A 19,957-nucleotide genomic window follows, 5' to 3' on the forward strand; every position below is an offset into this window, starting at 1 on the left:
CGCTCACACAAAAGTCGAAGCAAACTGGCCACAGCGGGCCAGTTACCCGGGGGAAGTCCAGATCCCTTTCCGAGGGGAAGGGGCAATACCCCCTCGAAAAAAACCAATATTTTTGACGCATTTTAAAGCGATCGAACTTCCGGATAACACATTCCCCGACAGACCAGACGTTGAGCCGGCTGACGGCAGCAGAGACACTGGTGATTCAGGATCCAAGAGAGCAGATCATGGGATGGGGAAGATTGGGAACAAAGCTAAAAATGGAAACCCAACTGTTAAGTGACAGTGCACTACGTGAGCAATAACAGAAGATGTTTTCTGGGACCCCAGGAACCCAAAACAAGTCTATTGAATGGAAAGTACCCCACTTGAAGGAACACCCAAGGGACTGGGATGGTTTCCATCAAAAGCTTCGTGGCTTTTTTTCCCCTCGGGGGACACACCTAGAATTACTCCTTTGATCGGGTAAGTCTTCCGCTTCCCAACATCAGGTTGCTTGAGTTCAAACCAGTTGAGCAACTGATTCATCATGGGAGTACTTTTTGCAGAGCACAGTACTAAGTGATTGGAAGAATGCAAAAAAGTTCACGGATATGATCCCTGCCCTGAAAAAGCTCACAAATGAGCAGAAATCCACACAGAGTGTTTCATTTTCTGTCAAACCCATGCTCTCTCAAAAGAAAACGAAAAGCAAACTCAAATCTTTTCTAATTAGTCTGGGCATAATAAAACTCCTTTGACTTGGAAGTTTTTAGCTCCCATCCTCTCTGCCTTTTCTGCCCCTCTGATAAAGACAACAAAACCTACCCACTGCCTTCTCCTCTTGGACTGGAATTCTCCACACCAGGGGAAGCAGCGACAGGAGTAGAGTGAGCAGCTCTTCTCGACACGTCAGAGCCTGGGAGGGAGACGGAAAAATGCTTAATGTCCGCAGATTTGACAAGAACGGCCAGGGGACTCAGTCGTTTCCCAGTTTCTCTGCTGCAGTGTAACAGGACTGGCTTTCTTTTCGAACGGGAGGTCTTCCCTCTGCTTTCGGTCACGGTGGACCTGATTTAAACATCGCTCCCCCCAAAAAGCAAGTCGGCGTTATAAGCCACATCCAATCGGAAGCATCTGGCACACCCCTGCCAGGGTTTCTAAAAATACCCCAGCTGCCTTGCACATTTAAAGAATTCCTCCCCAGCGTCAGGCTGCGTCCAGTAGGTGAAAATGAAAAGTAAACACCATCGGGAGGGGGATTATTTGGAAAGACAGCATCAGGTTCCCGGAAAAGCTTCAGGATCTTTCTGCAGCTGCAAATCGCTCTGAGTGCCCAGAGCCGAATGCCCAATGACTGACTGCCAATCGTAGTGGGGACTGTGCCAGGCAGACAGGGCCCACGCTGGCGTGGCTTGGCATCATGACGAGCTCTTGATGTCAGTACGCCCACCTGAATTACAGGGAGGGATTCAGGGTTTTCCATCCTTCAGCCCAGTCTCCCGACCGCCGTGATCTCGGGGCCTGATCTACAAGAAAAAATCAGCCCCTGCTCTACAGATAGAAAAGAGAGACAGACACAGAGAGAAAGAAACGATGGAAAGACACAAAGAGACAGAAACGATAGAAAGAGGAAAGACACAAAGACAGAGAAAGACAAAGAGAGAAAGCTAGGCCCAAAGCCTTTCAACCCCATCATTTTTATTACAATAAAACGTACAGACAAATCCTCATAAAATTCCCTGGTCAAGTAGATTGGGGGTGGAGGTGGGTGGAGAGGGAGATGAGAGAGAGACAGACCAAATAACCCCAAAATGCCGTTCGGAATAAACACATCATCTCTGTCCAATTCAGAGGCATTCACGGCACAGTCTGCCCCACTACTGAAAAAGGAAGCTGCACGGATAATTACCAGAACAACTGGGAAAAGCCCGTCGGAAAGCACCCTGAAACATTCGCCCTTCCTTCCGAAGCCAGAATTCCCCCCGTTCCGCACAGTCCTCTTTTGAGGAGAAAAGCAAGATGCCAAAAGAGTTCGCAACCGTTACCTGATCGATGATGGAATTCAACTGGGTGAGCAGCAGGAACCCGCGACCTTGGACCAGGTACTGGCCGAGGGCCGCCATGTGGGTCTCCTCCTCTTCCTCTTCCCTGGCCTCCGCCCTCTGGACCACGGCATTGCACAGGCGGTTGACGTCGGTCAGAAATTCCCGGGCCAGGGAATTGCTGTCGCTGCTCATGTCTGAGCTGCAAACACAAGGACAGGATGAAGATCGGATGGAAAAGCATTACGTGTTCATCGTCAGAATGAAAAATCAGGTAAGATCGCCTTCGATAAAAAGTTTAGGTCTTTCAGGGGAAGAGAGTGAACAGCTCCCAAGTACAGCCGGGATCAGGATTTTCACTCTCCAGAGCACTTACGACTGTGCGCTTGACTTCAATGCTACAGCCTGAAAGTGTTTAATCCCGGGTTCACCACTTGTCTGCTCCATCTTTCATTCATTCATTCAGTCGTATTTACTGAGCGCTTACTGTGTGCAGAGCACTGGACTAAGCGCTTGGGAAGTCCAAGTTGGCAACATATAGAGACGGTCCCTACCCATCAGCGGGCTCACAGTCTGGAAGGGGGAGACAGAGAACAAAACAAAACATATTAACAAAACAAAATAAATAGAATAAATATGTATAAATAAATAAATAAATAAATAGAGTAATAAATAGGTACAAACATGTATACATATATACAGGTGCTGTGGGGATGGGAAGCAGGTACGGCGGGGGGATGGGGAGGGGGAGGAGGGAGAACATAGGGTCATTCATTCATTCAATCGTATTTATTGAGCGCTTACTGTGTGCAGAGCACTGGACTAAGCGCTTGGGAAGTACAAGTTGGCAACATATAGAGACGTTTCCTACCCAACAGCGGGCTCACAATCTGGAAGGGGGAGACAGACAATAAAACAGAACATATTAACAAAATAAAGTAAATAGCATAAATATGTACAAATAAAATCGAGTGATCCACCTGTGCCTCAGTTACCCCATCTGGAAAATGGGGATTAAGGCTGTTAGCCCCATGTGAGACAGGGGCTGTGTCCAACCCGATTTTCTCACATCTACCTCAGCGCTTATTCCCGGCACATGCTATGCACTTAACAGACAGAATTATTATTAGTATTATTATGACGACCCTGGATCTAGTTGACATTTTTTGGGATGACTTAGAAGGCGGGATTGAAAACCTTCTGGAATCTGCGGATTGATTCTACTTTATAGTAGTAGTATTAGTAGTAGTAGTAAGTAGTAATATTAGTAGTATTATTAGTATTATTATGATGACCCTGGATCTAGTTGACATTTTTTGGGATGACTTAGAAAGCGGGATTGAAAACCTTCTGGAATCTGCAGATTGATTCTACTTTGGAAGCCTCCAAAAGGGCAAAGGACGCATCTACCAACTATACTGTACTTTCCCTGGTGCTCAGCACATGGTAAGTGCTCAGTAAAGACCATTGATTGATAAATTTGGGCGATCTGGTCCCCGGCTAACGGGAAGAGCATCCCGTGACTCACCATCCATCTGCTGCGGTATAAGCTTCTGGGGAATCTGGAAAATGATTTAAAACGTTCGGTGGTCTGAACCGGCAGAAGAAACAAGTATCAGCAACAGGATGGCATTCAATACGGGTGATTATAAGATAATCCACTTACTGAAAGGGAAAAGGCTCTGTAAACACAAAATGGAGCTGATTGGCATTATAGAAGGATGGCAGAGAAGATGTGCCAGATCAGAGAAGACCGCACACTCTGCTGGGCTCGGCAATGCAAGGTGGACTCAAGACAGCTTTAGATAAATACATTCAATTGCATTTATTGAGCGCTTACTGTGTGCAAAGCAATGCACTAAGCATTTAATTCATGGATTGGCAGTCCCCAGTGGGTTGCTAGGGAGAAAATTTAGGGGTGTGAAGGCTCCCTGACCAGCAGAATGAACATCCAAGAGTGCGACAACCCATGGGTTTTTTCCAAGCTAAAAAAGGAAGCAAAATTCTGGCTCGGAAGGACTACTGCGTTTAGGAGTTTTTCCCACTTTCCCGAAGGCAAAGTCTGGCCCAGGTGCCCTGCCTGAATTCCTTGCAGCTCTAGGATTCTGGCATGAATCCATTTAACACTCACTCTCTGCGAAGGAAGGAGAACCCAGACCGATTCCACAATGGTTTCGAGAGAGAAGAGCCCCTTGAAAGTGCCAAACAAATGAACCAAAAAAATCACAGAATAATAATAATAATAATAATGGCATTTATTAAGTGCTTACTATGTGCAAAGCACTGGTCTAAGCACTGGGGAGGTTACAAGGTGATCAGGTTGCCCCAGGTGGGGGCTCACAGTCTTAATCCCCATTTTACAGATGAGGTAACTGAGGCACAGAGAAGTTAAGTGACTTGCCCAAAGTCACACAGCTGACAATTGGCGGAGCTGGGATGCTATCTTCATTCTCCCATGGCAGACGGGGTTGGGGAAAAAAAGCCAACAAGAATAGGTCTGAGCTACACTTCATCTCTCAGCATGGCCCCCGGGCCAGAGTCAAAAATAACCCTGGGCGAGACACGGCTTTCCTTATTCTCGGACAGGAAAAGCAAAGGTGTGCATGCAAAGAGAAAGGGGGAAATAAAAATGCAATCAAGTACGACTGAGGCGAAAAATAAGAAGTGCAAAACTTAAATGATCCAAAAGGAGGAAAGGGAAAAAAACCATTAGGACTAATTGATTGGTTTTCACTTTGGGGCTGAAATTTCTTTTTTTTTCTATTTTCTATTTATATAGCTGTCCCTCAGAGTCCGGAGAACGAAGCAAAACACATTAACAAAATAAAATGAATAGAATAGATATGTACAAGTAAAATAAATAAATAAATTTATTTATAAATAAATATAAATTATTGAATAAATAAATAATAGAGTAATAAATCCGTACAAACATATATACATATATACAGGTGCTGTGGGGAAGGGAAGGAGGTAAGACAGGGGGATGGAGGGGGGATTTCTCGGACAGGAAAAGCGAAGAAGTGCATGCAAAGAGAAAGGGGGAAATAAAAATGCAATCAAGTAAAACTGAGGCGAAAAATAAGAAGTGAAAAACTTAAATGATCCAAAGAACCGTCGCTTCGGTTTGTGATCAGATTTTACCAGTGCAAACAAGGGTGATTCATTCATTCAATAGTATTTATTGGGCGCTTCCTGTGTGCAGAGTACTGTACTAAGTGCTTGGGAAGTACAAGTCGGCAACAGATAGAGACGGTCCCTACCCAGTAACGGGCTCACAGTCTAGAAGGGGGAGACAGACAACAAAACAAATCATGTAGACAGCTGTCAAAATCGTCAGAATAAGTAGAATTGATAGAACTGACAGAATCAATCAATAGGACTGATTGATAAGACAGATGTGTGACCACGAATCCCTTCCTCTTGTGTGCATATACAGATTATCGTTGGTCACGTTAAGGCAACTTCATTCACTTATTCAATCAATCGTATTTATTGAGCGCTTACTGTGTGCAGAGCACTGTACTAAGCGCTTGGGAAGTACAAGTCGGCAACACATAGAGACAGTCCCTACCCAACAGCGGGCTCACAGCCTAGAAGGTGGAGACAGAGAACAAAACCAAACATACTGACAAAATAAAATAAATAGAATAGATATGTACAAGATAAATAAATAAATAAATAAATAGATAGAGTAATAAATATGTACAAACATATATACATATATACAGGTGCTGTGAGGAAGGGAAGGAGGTAAGATGGGGGGATGGAAATCGTATTTATTGAGCACTTACTGTGCACAAAGCTCTGTACTACGCGCTCGGGCGAGTACAATACAATAGCATCTGCCAAGCACGGTGCTCTTTTCACCTTTATCTCCCTTTCCCGGACTTTCTGTGTCACAGTCTTTTTGAAGAGCCCTCGCTCAAAGAAAAACAGCCCATTTCTAGACTGTAAAATGGCTGTTGGACCGTCCGCTTGTTGTGGGCAGGGAACGTGTCTACCACTTCCGACGTACTGTATTCTCCCAAAGTGTTCAGTTCAGTGCTCTGCACACAAGAGGCACTCAATAAATGCTACTGATGCTCGATGATGATGATTTCCAAAATGGTATGGTATTTGTATAGCCCTGGCTATGCGCCTAGCACTGTACTGCGTGCTGGGGAAGATAATAATAATAATAATGATGGCACTTATTAAGCACTGACTATGTGCAAAGCACTGTTCTAAGCGCTGGGGAGGTTACAAGGGGATCAGGTTGTCCCACAGGGGGCTCACCGTCTCAATCCCCATTTTCCAGATAATAATAATAATAATAATGGCATTTATTAAGCGCTTACTATGTGCAAGGCACTGTTCTAAGCGCTGGGTGAGGTAACAGGCACAGAGAAGTGAAGTGACTTGCCCCAAGTCACACAGCTGACAACTGGCAGAGACAGGATTTGAACCCATGACCTTCAAGGCCCTACTGAGAGCTCACCTCCTCCAGGAGGCCTTCCCAAACTGAGCCCCCTCCTTCCTCTCCCCTTCGTCTTCCTCTCCATCCCCCCCGCCCTACCTCCTTCCCTTCCCCACAGCACCTGTCTATATGTTTGTACGGATTTATTACTCTATTATTTATTTATTAAATAATTAATATTTATTTATAAATAAATTTCTTTATTTATTTTACTTGTACATATCTATTCTATTCATTTTATTTTGTTAATGTGTTTCGCTTCGTTCTCTGTCTCCCCCTTCTAGACTGGGAGCCCACTGTTGAGTAGGGACCGTCTCTATATGTTGCCAACTTGGACTTCCCAAGCGCTTAGTCCAGTGCTCTGCACACAGTAAACGCTCAATCAATACGATTGATTGATCGATTGACCTCTGACTCCAAAGCCCGGGCTCTTTCCACCAAGCCACGGACAAGTTCATCAGGTTGGACACAGACCGTATCCCGTGTGGGGCTCGCGGCCTTAATCCTGATTTTGCAGAGGAGAGAAATGAAGCCCAGCGAAACACCTGTGGGGAACACGGGACTCTTCGAGCTCAGCGGCGCAATGCAGACTCATTCGTTCGTTCATTCAATCGTATTTATTGAGCGCTTACTGTGTGCAGAGCACTGGACTAAGCGCTTGGGAAGTGCAAGTTGGCAACATGTAATGATGATGATAATGGCATTTATTAAGCGCTTACTATGTACAAAGCACTGTTCTAAGCGCTGGGGAGGTTACAAGGTGATCAGGTTGTCCCACTGGGGGCTCACAGTCTCAATCCCCATTTTACAGATGAGGTAACTGAGGCCCAGAGAAGTGAAGTGATTTGCCCAAAGTCACACAGCTGACAACTGGTGGAGCCGGGATTTGAACCCATGACCTCTGACTCCAAAGCCCGGGCTCTTTCCACTGAGTCACGCTGCTTCTCATGTTGAGTCTCATGTAGAGACTCAAGAGAGGGTTACATAAATACGTGAACCGTGAAGGCCCACTTACCAGAATCTCACGACCTCTGTAACATTTAGCTGCTTTCGGGGCTGGACTCATGAGACGGGCCGCGGGACGGTTCCTGGAATTCCAGCTTCACCTACCATGGAGGAAAAAAAAAAATGTTTGAAGTACAAGGGTCATCCCAAACAGACCTACTTCACAATTTGGGTAGGAACGCGTCTGTTTGTTGTTATAGTGTACTCTCCCAAGTGCTTAGTACGGCGCTCTGCACACAGTAAGCGCTCGATAAATTCATTCACTCAATCGTATTTCTTGAGCGCTTACTGTGTGCAGAGCACTGGACTAAGCGCTTGGGAAGTCCAAGTTGGCAACATCTAGAGACGGTCCCTACCCAACAGTGGGGTCACAGGCTAGAAGGGGGAGACAGAGAACAAAACAAAACATATTAACAAAATAAAATAAATAGAATAAATATGTACAAATAAAATAGAGTAATAAATACATACAAACATATCCATTCATTCATTCAATCGTATTTATCGAGCGCTTACTGTGTGCAGAGCACTGTACTAAGCGCTTGGGAAGTCCAAGTTGGCAATATATAGAGACGGTCCCTACCCAACAGTGGGCTCACAGTCTAGAAGGGGGAGACAGACAACAAAACAAAACATATTAACCAAATAAAATAGAGTAATAAATACATACAAACATATTCATTCATTCATTCAATCGTACTTATCGAGCGCTTACTGTGTGCAGAGCACTGTACTAAGTGCTTGGGAAGTACAAGTTGGCAACATATAGAGACGGTCCCTACCCAACAGTGGGCTCACAGTCTAGAAGGGGGAGACAGACAACAAAACATATTAACAAAATAAAATAGAATAAATATGTACAAATAAAATAGAGCAATAAATACATACAAACATATTCATTCATTCAATCGTATTTATTGAGCACTTACTGTGTGCAGAGCACTGTACCAAGCAGTTGGGAAGTCCAAGTTGGCAACATATAGAGACGGTCCCTACCCAACAGTGGGCTCAATAAATACAAATGAATGCAGCGTGGCTCAGTGGAAAGAGTACAGGATTTGGAGTCCGTGTCATGGGTCTGGTCATGGGTTCAAATCCAGACTCCGCCACTTGTCAGCTGTGTGACTTTGGGCAAGACACTTAACTTTTCTGTGCCTCAGTTACCTCATCTGTAAAATGGGGATTAAGACCGTGAGCCCCTCGTGGGACAACCTGATCACCTGGTAATCTCCCCAGCGCTTAGAACAGTGCTTTGCACATAGTAAGAGCTTAATAAGTGCCATTAAAAAAAATGCCCTTAACTCGAAGGGCACCAGCAGAAACTCTGGGAAGTGGGAGCCGTTGAAACTAGAGAAGCAGCGTGGCTCAGTGGAAAGAGCCCGGGCTTTGGAGTCAGAGGTCATGGGTTCAAATCCCAGCTCCGCCACTTGTCAGCTGTGTGACTTTGGGCAAGTCACTTCACTTCTCTGGGCCTCAGTTCCCTCATCTGTAAAATGGGGATTAAAAACTGTGAGCCCCCCCCGTGGGACAACCTGATCACTTTGTAATCTCCCCAGCACTTGGAACAGTGCTTTGCACATAGTAAGCGCTTAAGAAATACCATCATTATTATTATTATTATTATTATTATGAGGACTTGCGGGTGGGGTGACACAGGCGTTCAACAATGGGGAGAAAAGGGATTGCTCACATGATGCAAGCCCTGGCACAGAAGAGCCCGCTCGGGGCCTGGCGGGGCTCGGGAACGAGTCATTCATTCAATTGCATTTATTGAGCGCTAAGTGCAGAGCACTGTACTAAGTGCTTGGGAAGTACAAGTTGGCAACGTCTAGAGATGGTCCCTACCCCGCCGGGACCAGCTGGGCAGCAGGCCCCACTGCTTGGGTAGGGACTGGCTCTATATGTTGCCAACTTGTACTTCCCAAGCGCTTAGTCCAGTGCTCTGCACACAGTAAGCGCTCAATAAATACGATTGATTGATTGATTGATTGATTGAAGACAAGTGGCTCCCGGGCCCGGGCTCTAGCCCATAGGCCATGCTGCTCTCTGGCCTCTGGACTAGACTGTGAGCCCACTGTTGGGTCGGGACCGTCTCTATATGTTGCCAACTTGTACTTCCCAAGCGCTTAGTCCAATGCTCTGCACACAGTAAGCGCTCAATAAATACGATTGATTGATTGATTGAAGACAAGTGGCTTCCGGGCCCAGGCTCTAGTCCATAGGCCATGCTGCTCTCTGGCCTCTGGACTAGACTGTGAGCCCACTGTTGGGTCGGGACCATCTCTATATGTTGCCAACTTGTACTTCCCAAGCGCTTAGTCCAGTGCTCTGCACACAGTAAGCACTCAATAAATACGATTGATTGATTGATTGATTGATTGATTGAAGACAAGTGGCTCCCGGGCCCGGGCTCTAGCCTGTGGGCCATGCTGCTCTCTGGCCTCTGGACTAGACTGTGAGCCCACTGTTGGGTCGGGACCGTCTCTAGATGTTGCCAACTTGGACTTCCCAAGCGCTTAGTCCAGTGCTCTGCACACAGTAAGCGCTCAATAAATACGATTGATTGATTGATTGATTGATTGATTGAAGACAAATGCTCCCGGGCCCGGGCTCTAGCCCGTGGGCCATGCTGCTCTCTGGCCTCTGGACTAGACTGTGAGCCCACTGTTGGGTCGGGACCGTCTCTAGATGTTGCCAACTTGGACTTCCCAAGCGCTTAGTCCAGTGCTCTGCACACAGTAAGCGCTCAATAAATACAACTGAATGAATGAACGAATGAATGGCCCACCTGGCCTGCTTAGTCACCATCTCTGGCCCGGGCTTGCAGGATAAAAGCCGTGTTTTCTTCCAGCAAGCACCGTGTTATTGCCAGATGCGGCTGAGGGAGCGAGCGACGATATACCACCCGCCACCTTCCCCTCCTGCCCTTCCTCACAGCGGCTGAGGAAAAGTCAAATGTGGCGCAGGAGTCGGGAAAAATGACGGTACTGAACTTTCTTCTAAAATTAAGCTGATCAGGGAGACTGATTTCTCTCTCTGACTTCAGCGAGGGCTCGGATCGAGATCCTACCTCAAATGTCGTAACCCTGGCTAAAGTCCTCCCCTCCACCAATCCGTATTTGTTTGGGGATTTTTGGAAAAATGACTGGCCCTCTGCGGGGGGAAAAACAAACAAAAAAATGCTTCGACTTCCACTCTCTCTGCTGTCTGCGAGAAGCAAGGAACACGAAGACTGGGTCTTCCACATAATCGCTTTGCAAAATGAAAGTTTTTCACCGGTTCCTCTGGGGGAAGTGCCCTTTTGGGTTTGGTTTTTACACGGTCCTAATTATCATCATCATCATCAATCGTATTTATTGAGCGCTTACTGTGTGCAGAGCGCTGGACTAAGCGCTTGGGAAGTACAAGTTGGTAACATATAGAGACAGTCCCTACCCAGCAGTGGGCTCACAGTCTAAAAGGGGGAGACAGAGAACAAAACCAAACGTACTAACAAAATAAAATAAATAGAATAGATATGTACAAGTGAAATAAATAAATAGAGTAATAAATATGTACAAACATATATACATATATACGTAATTGGCACTGGGTGCTGCGGTGACCTGCTTTCACAAAGGAGAGGGCAGGATGGGGTTAGAGAAGCAGCGTGGCTCAGTGGAAGAGCCCGGGCTTTGGAGTCAGAGGTCATGGGTTCAAATCCCGGCTCCACCAGGTGTCAGCTGGGTGACTTTGGGCAAGTCACTTCACTTCTCTGGGCCTTAGTTCCCTCATCTGTCAAATGGGGATGAAGACTGTGAGCCCCCCGTGGGACAACCTGATCACCTTGTAACCTCCCCAGCGCTTAGAACGGCGCTTTGCACATAGTAGGCGCTTAAGAAATGCCATTATTATTACTGTTATTCAGAAAGTAGGTCAGAAACAAGCAGCTTCCTATGTGAGCTCACACCTGGGCCCCCATTTCGATATCCTCCTGCTGTCCCCCAAGCCTCTGTACTGGATCCCCTTCTCTAGTCACCCCAAGGTCAAACCCTGGGGGTGTTCATCCGCTCCCCACGGTGTCATCTTCCACCTCTGTGCAGAGGATCTATCAGTAGTATTGACCGAGCGCCTATTAGAGAAGCAGCGTGGCTCAGTGGAAAGAGCCCGGGCTTTGGAGTCAGAGGTCACGGGTTCAAATCCCATCTCCTCCAATTGTCAGCTGTGTGACTTTGGGCAAGTCACTTCACTTCTCTAGGCCTCAGTTCCCTCATCTGTAAAATGGGGATTAAGACTGTGAGCCCCACGTGGGACAACCTGATCACCGTGTATCCCCCCAGCGCTTAGAACAGTGCTTTGCACATAGTAAGCGCTTAACAAATACCATTATTATTAGTAGTAGTAGTATTGACCGAGCGCCTACTAGAGAAGCAGCATGGCTCAGTGGAAAGAGCCCGGGCTTTGGAGTCAGAGGTCACGGGTTCAAATCCCGGCTCCGCCAACTGTCAGCTGTGTGGCTTTGGGCAAGTCACTTCACTTCACTGTGCCTCAGTTCCCTCATCTGTAAAATGGGGATTAAGATTGTGAGCCCCCCGTGGGATGACCTGATCGCCTTGTAACCTCCCCAGCGCTTAGAACAGTGCCTGGCACATAGTAAGTGCTTAATAAATTCATTCATTCAATCATATTTATTGAGCGCTTACTGTGTGCACAGCACTGTACTAAGCGCTTGGGAAGTACAAGTTGGCAACATATAGAGATGGTCCCTAGCCAACAGTGGGCTCACAGTCTAGAAGGGGGAGACAGTTATGTTATTATTATTATTATCATTATTATTATTATTACTGTTATTATTATTAAGAGCTATAGCAATAATAATCACAGCTATGATATTTGTTAAGCGCTCACTGAGGGGCAAGCGTTGGAGGAGACACAAGACAATCAGGCCGGACGCCGTGACTGAGTTACTGATCGTAGGGACTGTCCCTATATGTTGCCAACTTGTACTTCCCAAGCGCTTAGTACAGTGCTCTGCACACAGTAAGCGCTCAATAAATACGATTGATTGATTGACTGATCGATTCCGCCCGGGCGAGGCACTTGTTCTCACCCAACAGGGAAGGGCTTGATGGAGCGGACTTTAGCCACCCTGTGTGGTCCCCAAAATCCAGGCTGCCGCGGCGACTGAAGCACTCGGAGCGGATGGAAGGTGAAAAATAGCCTGCGTTCCATTTGTACCTTCTGGAGTGGCCCAGGGAACCAATCAATCGTATTTATTGAGCGCTTACTGTGTGCACAGCACTGGACTAAGCGCTTGGGAAGTACAAGTTGGCAACATATAGAGACGGTCCCTACTCAAAAGTGGGCTCACGGTCTTGAAGTCTATGAAGCCTGCAGGCCATTTCTCCCACCTTGGAAGCGGATGCGGGCTGGCTGATGAGGCAGGACAGGAGGGAGCGAAGGAGAGGGGATGGGAATGGTGGGGGCAATTCAGCTTAGCTGGCGTGACCCCGATTATTTTTCTCCAAAAAACATTCAGAACGTGTTTCTCCACTCCTCAAGAACCTCCAGTGGTTGCCCGTCCATCTCTACGTTACACAAACTCCTTACCGAAGTCTTTAAGCGCTTAGTACAGTGCTCTCCACACAGTAAGCGCTCAATAAATACGATTGATTGATTTAAAGCGGTCCATCCCCTTGTCCCCTCCTACCTCACTTCGCGGCTCTCCTCCTACAACCGTACCTCGTTCTCGCCTGTCCCGCCATCAACCCCCGGCCCACGTCATCCCCCGGGCCTGGAATGCCCTGCTCCCTCTGCCCCTTCGCCAAGCTCGCTCTCTTCCTCCCTTCAAGGCCCTGCTGAGAGCTCACCTCCTCCAGGAGGCCTTCCCAGAATGAGCCCCGTCCTTCCTCTCCCCCTTGTCCTCCTATCCATCCCCCCATCTTACCTCCTTCCCTTCCCCACAGCACCTGTATATATGGATATATGTTTGTACAGATTTATTACTCTATTTATTTATTTATTTTACTTGTACATATCTATCCTATTTATTTTATTTTGTTAGTATGTTTGGTTTTGTTCTCTGTCTTCCCCTTTTAGACTGTGAGCCCACTGTTGGGTAAGGACTGTCTCTATATGTTGCCAATTTGTACTTCCCAAGCGCCTAGTACAGTGCTCTGCACATAGTAAGCGCTCAATAAATACGATTGATGATGATGAACCCAGCCCACAAACTTCGCCCCTCTAAATGCCAACCTCCTATTCACTCTACCTCAGTCTCGCTCACATCCTGCCCCTGCCCTGGAATGCCCTCCCTCATCATATCCGACACACAATTACTCTCCCCAACTTCCAAACCTTAGAGGCACATCTCCAAGAGGCCTTCCCTAAGCCCTTGTTTTCTCTCCTCCCACTCCATTCTGCGTCGCCCCTAATTTGTTCCCTTTATTCCCCCGCCTGCTCACGTCAGCCCCACGGCTCTTATGTACGTAACCGTAATTTATTTATAGCAATGTCTGTCTCCTTCTCTCACTTGTAAGTTCACTGTGGGCAGGGAATGTGTCTACCAACTTATACTGTCATACTGTACTCTCCCAAGTGCTTAGTACAGTGCTTGCTCTGCCCATGGTGAGCGCTCAATAAATACGACTGATTGGGGGCAGAAAGTGCCACAACTCTGAGACAACGAGAGAACCGTTACTCTATTTTACAAGGGGGCGGGGGGGGCCTAAACTGGAAAGACTAGAACAGTGCTTTGCACATAGTAAGTGCTTAATAAATACCATTATTATTATTATTATTATTATAGGATTTGGCCAGGAACAGCCAATAGGAAGGGAGCCACGCTGCTTTGTGGGGTTATATCACTATATACACCCAGAGGCTTGAGAAGTAAGACTATAAATGCATCGCACACCTGAACCAATATGGCCTAGTAGATAGAGCACGGACCAGGGGAGTTGGAAGCTCGTGAGTTCTAATCTAAGCTCCACCACTTGTCTGCTGTGAGACCTTGAGCAAGTCATTTAACTTCTCTGCATCTCAGTTCCCTCAACTGTAAAATGGGGATTAACACTGTGAGCCCCAGGTGGGACGGGGGCTGTGTCCAACCTGATTATAATAATAATAATAATGGCATTTGTTAAGCGCTTACTATGTGCAAAGCACTGTTCTAAGCGCTGGGGGAGATACAATGTGATCAAGTTGTCCCACGTGGGGCTCACAGTCTTAATCCCCATTTTTACAGATGAGGTAACTGAGGCTCAGAGAAGTGAAGTGACTTGCCCAAGGTCACACAGCAGACTTGTGGTGGAGCCGGGATTTGAACCCATGACCCCTGACTCCAAAGCCCACGCTCTTTCCACTGAGCCACGCTGCTTCTCCACCCCAGCGGATGGGTGGATTATCTTGTATCCACCCCAGCGCTTCGAACAGTTCCTGGCGTAGACGCTTAACAAATACCTTAATTACTATAATTATTACTATCGGCCCTGCAGACTTACCGCCAGAGAGCCAGAGGATAATTCTGTACAAGCCCAGACCCCTTTCTCTATTATAAGTCTTCCTTCCTGTTCTGTGATGTCTCTGGGTAAAGGTTAACTTTACCCCTGGGTGCGAAGACAGACTGCAAAACCAACACGGGTCTTCCCACCCCGTAGCCTCGGGAAGATGATCCTCTCCCACGCATGTGTTAACGCTGAGAACAACTGTGGCAATTTTCTGGGATTTTCAATCCGGCCTTTGAGCGTCGCAATTTTCCTCCGGGCTCTGCTCCAGGAGAACCGCCTCTTTCATGCCTTAATCATGCCACGCTGGTATGACTACCGCTGCGGTCTCCCGGAAGGCCACGGCTACGCCACATCATTGGGGCGGTGCTTCCTGGGCAGGCAAACCATTTTTTCATCCCTCCTCGTTAGGCTTCCCCTAACTTCGGCTCATTTTCCAGCCCACATTGAGCTTGCGGGCATTCCTTCTGTCCGTAACGCTGCCTTCAATGCTCGTGGGCTGACTCTGTTTCCCAGGATTTCCCCTTGTCTTTGGAAGCGAAGAATAGCATCATCATCATCAATCGTATTTATTGAGCGCTTACTATGTGCAGAGCACTGGACTAAGCGCTTGGGAAGTACAAATTGGCAACATAGAGAGACAGTCCCTACCCAACAGTGGGCTCACGGTCTAAAAGGGGAAGACAGAGAACAAAACCAAACATACTAACAAAATAAAATAAATAGAATAGATATGCAAATAAATAGAATAGATATGTAATGTAATAGCACCCAAGTGATACTGTAGGACCCAGCCAAGAAAGGCCCAGTGAAAAAGCAGTATGGCTTAGTGGATAGAGCACGGGCCTGGCAGAAGGACCCGGGTTCTAATCCCGGCTCCGCCGCTTGCCCGCTGTGGGACCTTGGACAAGTCACTTCCCTGAGCCTCAGTTACCGCTTCGGTAAAACGGGGATGAAGACTGTGAGCCCCACGTGGGACAGAGACTGATTAGCTTGTGTTTTCCTCAGCGCTCAGAACAGTGCCTGGCACCTAGTAAGCACTTAATAAACGCCATAAAAAGACGGAGAGAGAAAGTCTGAGTGGAAAGAAGCCCCGGAAAGTCGGCTGCCGATCCAACACGTGGCCACAGGAACAAAACAAACCGGGGCCAAGGAAAGATCAAGAAGGGCAACTCGGTGCCAACCTGGCTGTCGTCCAAACTAGCCCGAGACCTACGGAGCAAACAGGAAAGTTACCAGAAGTGGAAACTGGGCTTCATCCAGCAAAGACGAATAGAAAGAAATATCAGTTACGAGGGGGAAAAGATAAGCTGAAAATAGACAAGAGACGTAAGCGGTAGAAGGCTCAAACCTCCCCCAAAAAACATTATTAAAGCATTCTGAGCCAAAGGGAAGGATGAAAGAAAATGGCCCCTCAAAGACAGACAGGGAAACATGATAAAGTGTGGCTATAAAAGAGTAAGGGCTTTTCTTTTCTTTTTTTTTTTTTTTTTTGTTTTACACTTTGATCTTAACCACAAAGCTCAGCTGTAGCCAGCTGACTAGAGTAAAACCCGCTTGTAATGGAAAGTAAAAAAGAGGAAAAGTGGGAAGGGAGGGAAACAGAAGCAGCGCGGCTAAGTGGATACAGCACGGGCTTGGGAGTCGGAAGGACCTGGGTTCTAATTCTGCCTCCGCTATCTGTCATTCATTCAATCGTATTTATTGAGCGCTTACTGTGTGCACAGCACTGTACTAAGCGCTTGGGAAGTACAAGCTGGCAACATATAGAGACGGTCCCTACCCAACAGCGGGCTCACAGTCCAGAAGGGTTACACACTGTCTGCTGTGTAACCTTGGGCCAGTCACTTCACTTCTCTGCCTCAGTCCCCTCATCTGGAAAATGGGGATTACGACCGTGAGCCCTGTGTGGGGCAGGGACTGTGTCCATCCCGATAATTGTGTATGTACCCCAATGCCTAGCAGAGTGCCTGGCACATAGTAAGCGCTTACCATCACCATTATTATTATTTCTGTTATTAACAGGGTTTCCAACAGCATCCATAAACTCCCACGGCTGTGCCGTCCGTATCTGCCGCCGAAAGCGCTTACTACAGCACTCTGTACCCACTGAGCGCTTAATCAATACGACTCATTGATTGGAACAAGGTCCACCAAAGACCACTACCGTTACCGTGGCAAACACGGCCATCGGGGCCCTTCTACAGTCTGTCCGGACACCCCTCTCTCTCGGCTTGATTTGACGGATCGCCTTCATCATCATCATCATCATCAATCGTATTGATTGAGTGCTTACTATGTGCAGAGCACTGTACTAAGCGCTTGGGAAGTCCAAACTGGCAACATATAGAGACAGTCCCTACCCAACAGTGGGCTCACGGTCTAAAAGGGGGAGACGGAGAACCAAATCAAACATACTAACAGAATAAAATAAATAGAATAGATATGTACAAGTAAAATAAATAGAGTAATAAATCTGTACAAACATATATACATATATACAGGTGCTGTGGGGAAGGGAAGGAGGTAAGATGGGGGGGATGGAGAGGGGGACAGGAAGGAAGGGGCTCAGTGGGCAGCATCTTCAGAGTCCATCCCCTTGTGGGTGGGTGGTCTCCTCGTTGGGCTACAACGGCGTAGCTGCCCAGGATGGCACGGGGTGGGACCGTCGATCCTTCGGGAAGGTGTCCGGCTGGCCAGAGGGTCCCGGCCGGGGGGTCGGGGACCTCGAGGATTGTGTTGGAGCAGCTAGTGACCGAACGGGATCCAGAGTGGGGCTGATTCCAAAGGACTCCGAGTGCGCCCGTCAAGTCTTCAAGAGGCCCTGAACTGTGGCTAATAATCATGATGGCATTTATTTAGCGCTTACTATGTGCAAAGCACCGTTCTAAGCACTGGGGAGGGTACAAGGTGATCAGGTTGTCCCACGGGGGACTCGCAGTCTTAATTCCCATTTTACAGATGAGGGAACTGAGGCACAGGGAAGTGAAGCGACGTGCCCAAAGTCACCCAGCTGACAATCGGCGGAGCTGGGATTTAAACCCACGACCTCTGACTCCAAAGCCCGGGCTCTTTCCACTGAGCCACGCCGGCTAACATTTCAGAAGGCCGGGGCTGAAAGCAAAGGGCGGCTGACCAGTTGGAAAAATTGTTCCAAAGCTCAGTGTGAGCAGGGAATGTGTCTGTTTGTTATACTGGATTTTCCCAAGCACTTAGTACAGTGCTTGGCACGCAGTGAGAACTCAATAAATATGACTGAATGAGTAGAAACTTTGCCTGAAAGTGTAACCTTGGGCAAATCACTTGGCTTCTCTGGGCTTCCGTTACCTCGTCTAGAAAATGAGAATTAAGACCGTGAGCCCGTGGTTCAGTGGAAAGAGCCCGGGCTTTGGAGTCATTGGTCGTGGGTTCAAATCCCAGCTCTGCCAATTGTCAGCTGGGTGACTTTGGGCAAGTCACTTCACTTCTCTGGGCCTCAGTTACCTCATCTGGAAAATGGGGATTAAGACTGTGAGCCCCCCGTGGGACAACCTGATCACCTTGTAACCTCCCCAGCACTTAGAACAGTGCTTTGCACTTAGTAAGCGCTTAATAAATGCCATTATTATTATTATTATGTGGGACATGGACTGGATCCAACCTGATTAGCTCGTACTACGCCGGCACTCAGTACACTGCCTGATGTATACTAAGTGCTTAACACTCATTGTAAGCAGAGAACGGGCCTGCTAATTCTGTTGTGTTGTCTTCTAGACTGTAAGTCTGGTGTGGGCAGAGAACGTGCCCGCTAATTCTGCTGTACTGTCTTCTACATTTTAAGCTTGCTGTGGGCAGAGAACACGTCTACCGACGGTTATATTGGTATATTGTACTCTCCCAAGCGCTTCGTACAGTGCTCTGCACACAGTAAGCGCTCAATAAATACGATTGATTGATTGATTGCTCTGCACAAACCAAGCGCTCGATAAATACGATTGACTGCTTTCTCCCCCAAGCCCTTAGTGCAAAGCTCGGCACACAATAAGCACTCTATAAATATGACAACACTCTCCCAAGCCGAGTACAGTGTTCTGCCCGTAGTAAGCTCTCAATACAACACTGATTAATACCAAAAAAAAAATTGTAGAGAAATTTTGATATCTACTGAGCCCCAAAATACCACCGGGGCAGACTGAACAAGACTCAAGCCCGAACAGAAGGCCTAGAAACGCACTGCCGAGCACCGTTTTTAGACGGTCGAGAAGGCGGACGCGGAGAGAATCAGTCCACGGCATCCCACCAGTGGAAGACACTCTCCGCTTCCTTCCCACATCTCTGTGCAGAGAGAGGCTATTCGCATGAACGTTTGGTATCCCATAACTCCATAATTCCCGTTAGAGCAACTCCCGGTGCTTTTCTCCTTCAGACGTCGACAAATCGGTCGGCTATTAAAAATGCCGAGATGGATATGAGCTTTTCAACCGTTGGCAAAGGCGAGCCTGTGGTCGTTTTATCGAAAAACCCTCTTGAGGGATCAGGTGAAATTGGGACACTTCCTGGGAGATTAAGAGAGAACCGCTCGAGGGGAAATACATCCACGGCGCAGGCGCTGCGCGTCCGTCGGTTGATATTAAACCGGGGTGGGCAGTGTTACGTCTGGGCTAATAAACTCGTTTAAAAAGCGGATTAACTGAAGGGTTTCTTTGAAATTGAGGGAACGCTCCAATGTCGGGCGCCTCTCCTTGACATCAGGCCCGTCTTTTTCCGATTCCCCCGCAGCCTTACTGACGAAAATGCTGTGGCGCTTTGTTCTGAAACTCTGATGGTGATGAATAAGGCAAGGTCGCCCCGGTGCCCAGAAGGATACCCGGGATGGGGCTCTACTTGGCAAACCTCTGAACGGCGACGGTCTGGAGGGACCGTGGAGAAATAGATGCCACGCTCGCCGCCAACGCGGGATGGGGTAAATTAAAAATGCCCTCTTCCGAGCTGAACCCGGTGAGAGT

At 47.5% G+C, this 19,957-nt stretch overlaps 1 protein-coding gene across 2 annotated transcripts in view; it reads right to left on the bottom strand.

Moving 5' to 3' along the window:
- Positions 1 to 19,957, bottom strand: part of LYST (lysosomal trafficking regulator) — a 155,058-nt gene that overhangs the window by 126,061 nt on the left and 9,040 nt on the right. For both annotated transcript variants that reach the window (XM_038760742.1, XM_038760741.1), the window contains exons 2-4: positions 7,499 to 7,589; positions 2,028 to 2,226; positions 808 to 898 (exon numbers count right to left, since the gene is read on the bottom strand). In XM_038760742.1, the coding sequence (XP_038616670.1) occupies positions 808 to 898; positions 2,028 to 2,219 (283 nt within the window). In that variant the 5' untranslated portion in view covers positions 2,220 to 2,226; positions 7,499 to 7,589. The remainder of the gene's footprint in view (positions 1 to 807; positions 899 to 2,027; positions 2,227 to 7,498; positions 7,590 to 19,957) is intronic.

This window comes from Tachyglossus aculeatus, chromosome 19 (assembly GCF_015852505.1).
Source record: "Tachyglossus aculeatus isolate mTacAcu1 chromosome 19, mTacAcu1.pri, whole genome shotgun sequence".
Lineage (NCBI taxonomy): Eukaryota > Metazoa > Chordata > Mammalia > Monotremata > Tachyglossidae > Tachyglossus > Tachyglossus aculeatus.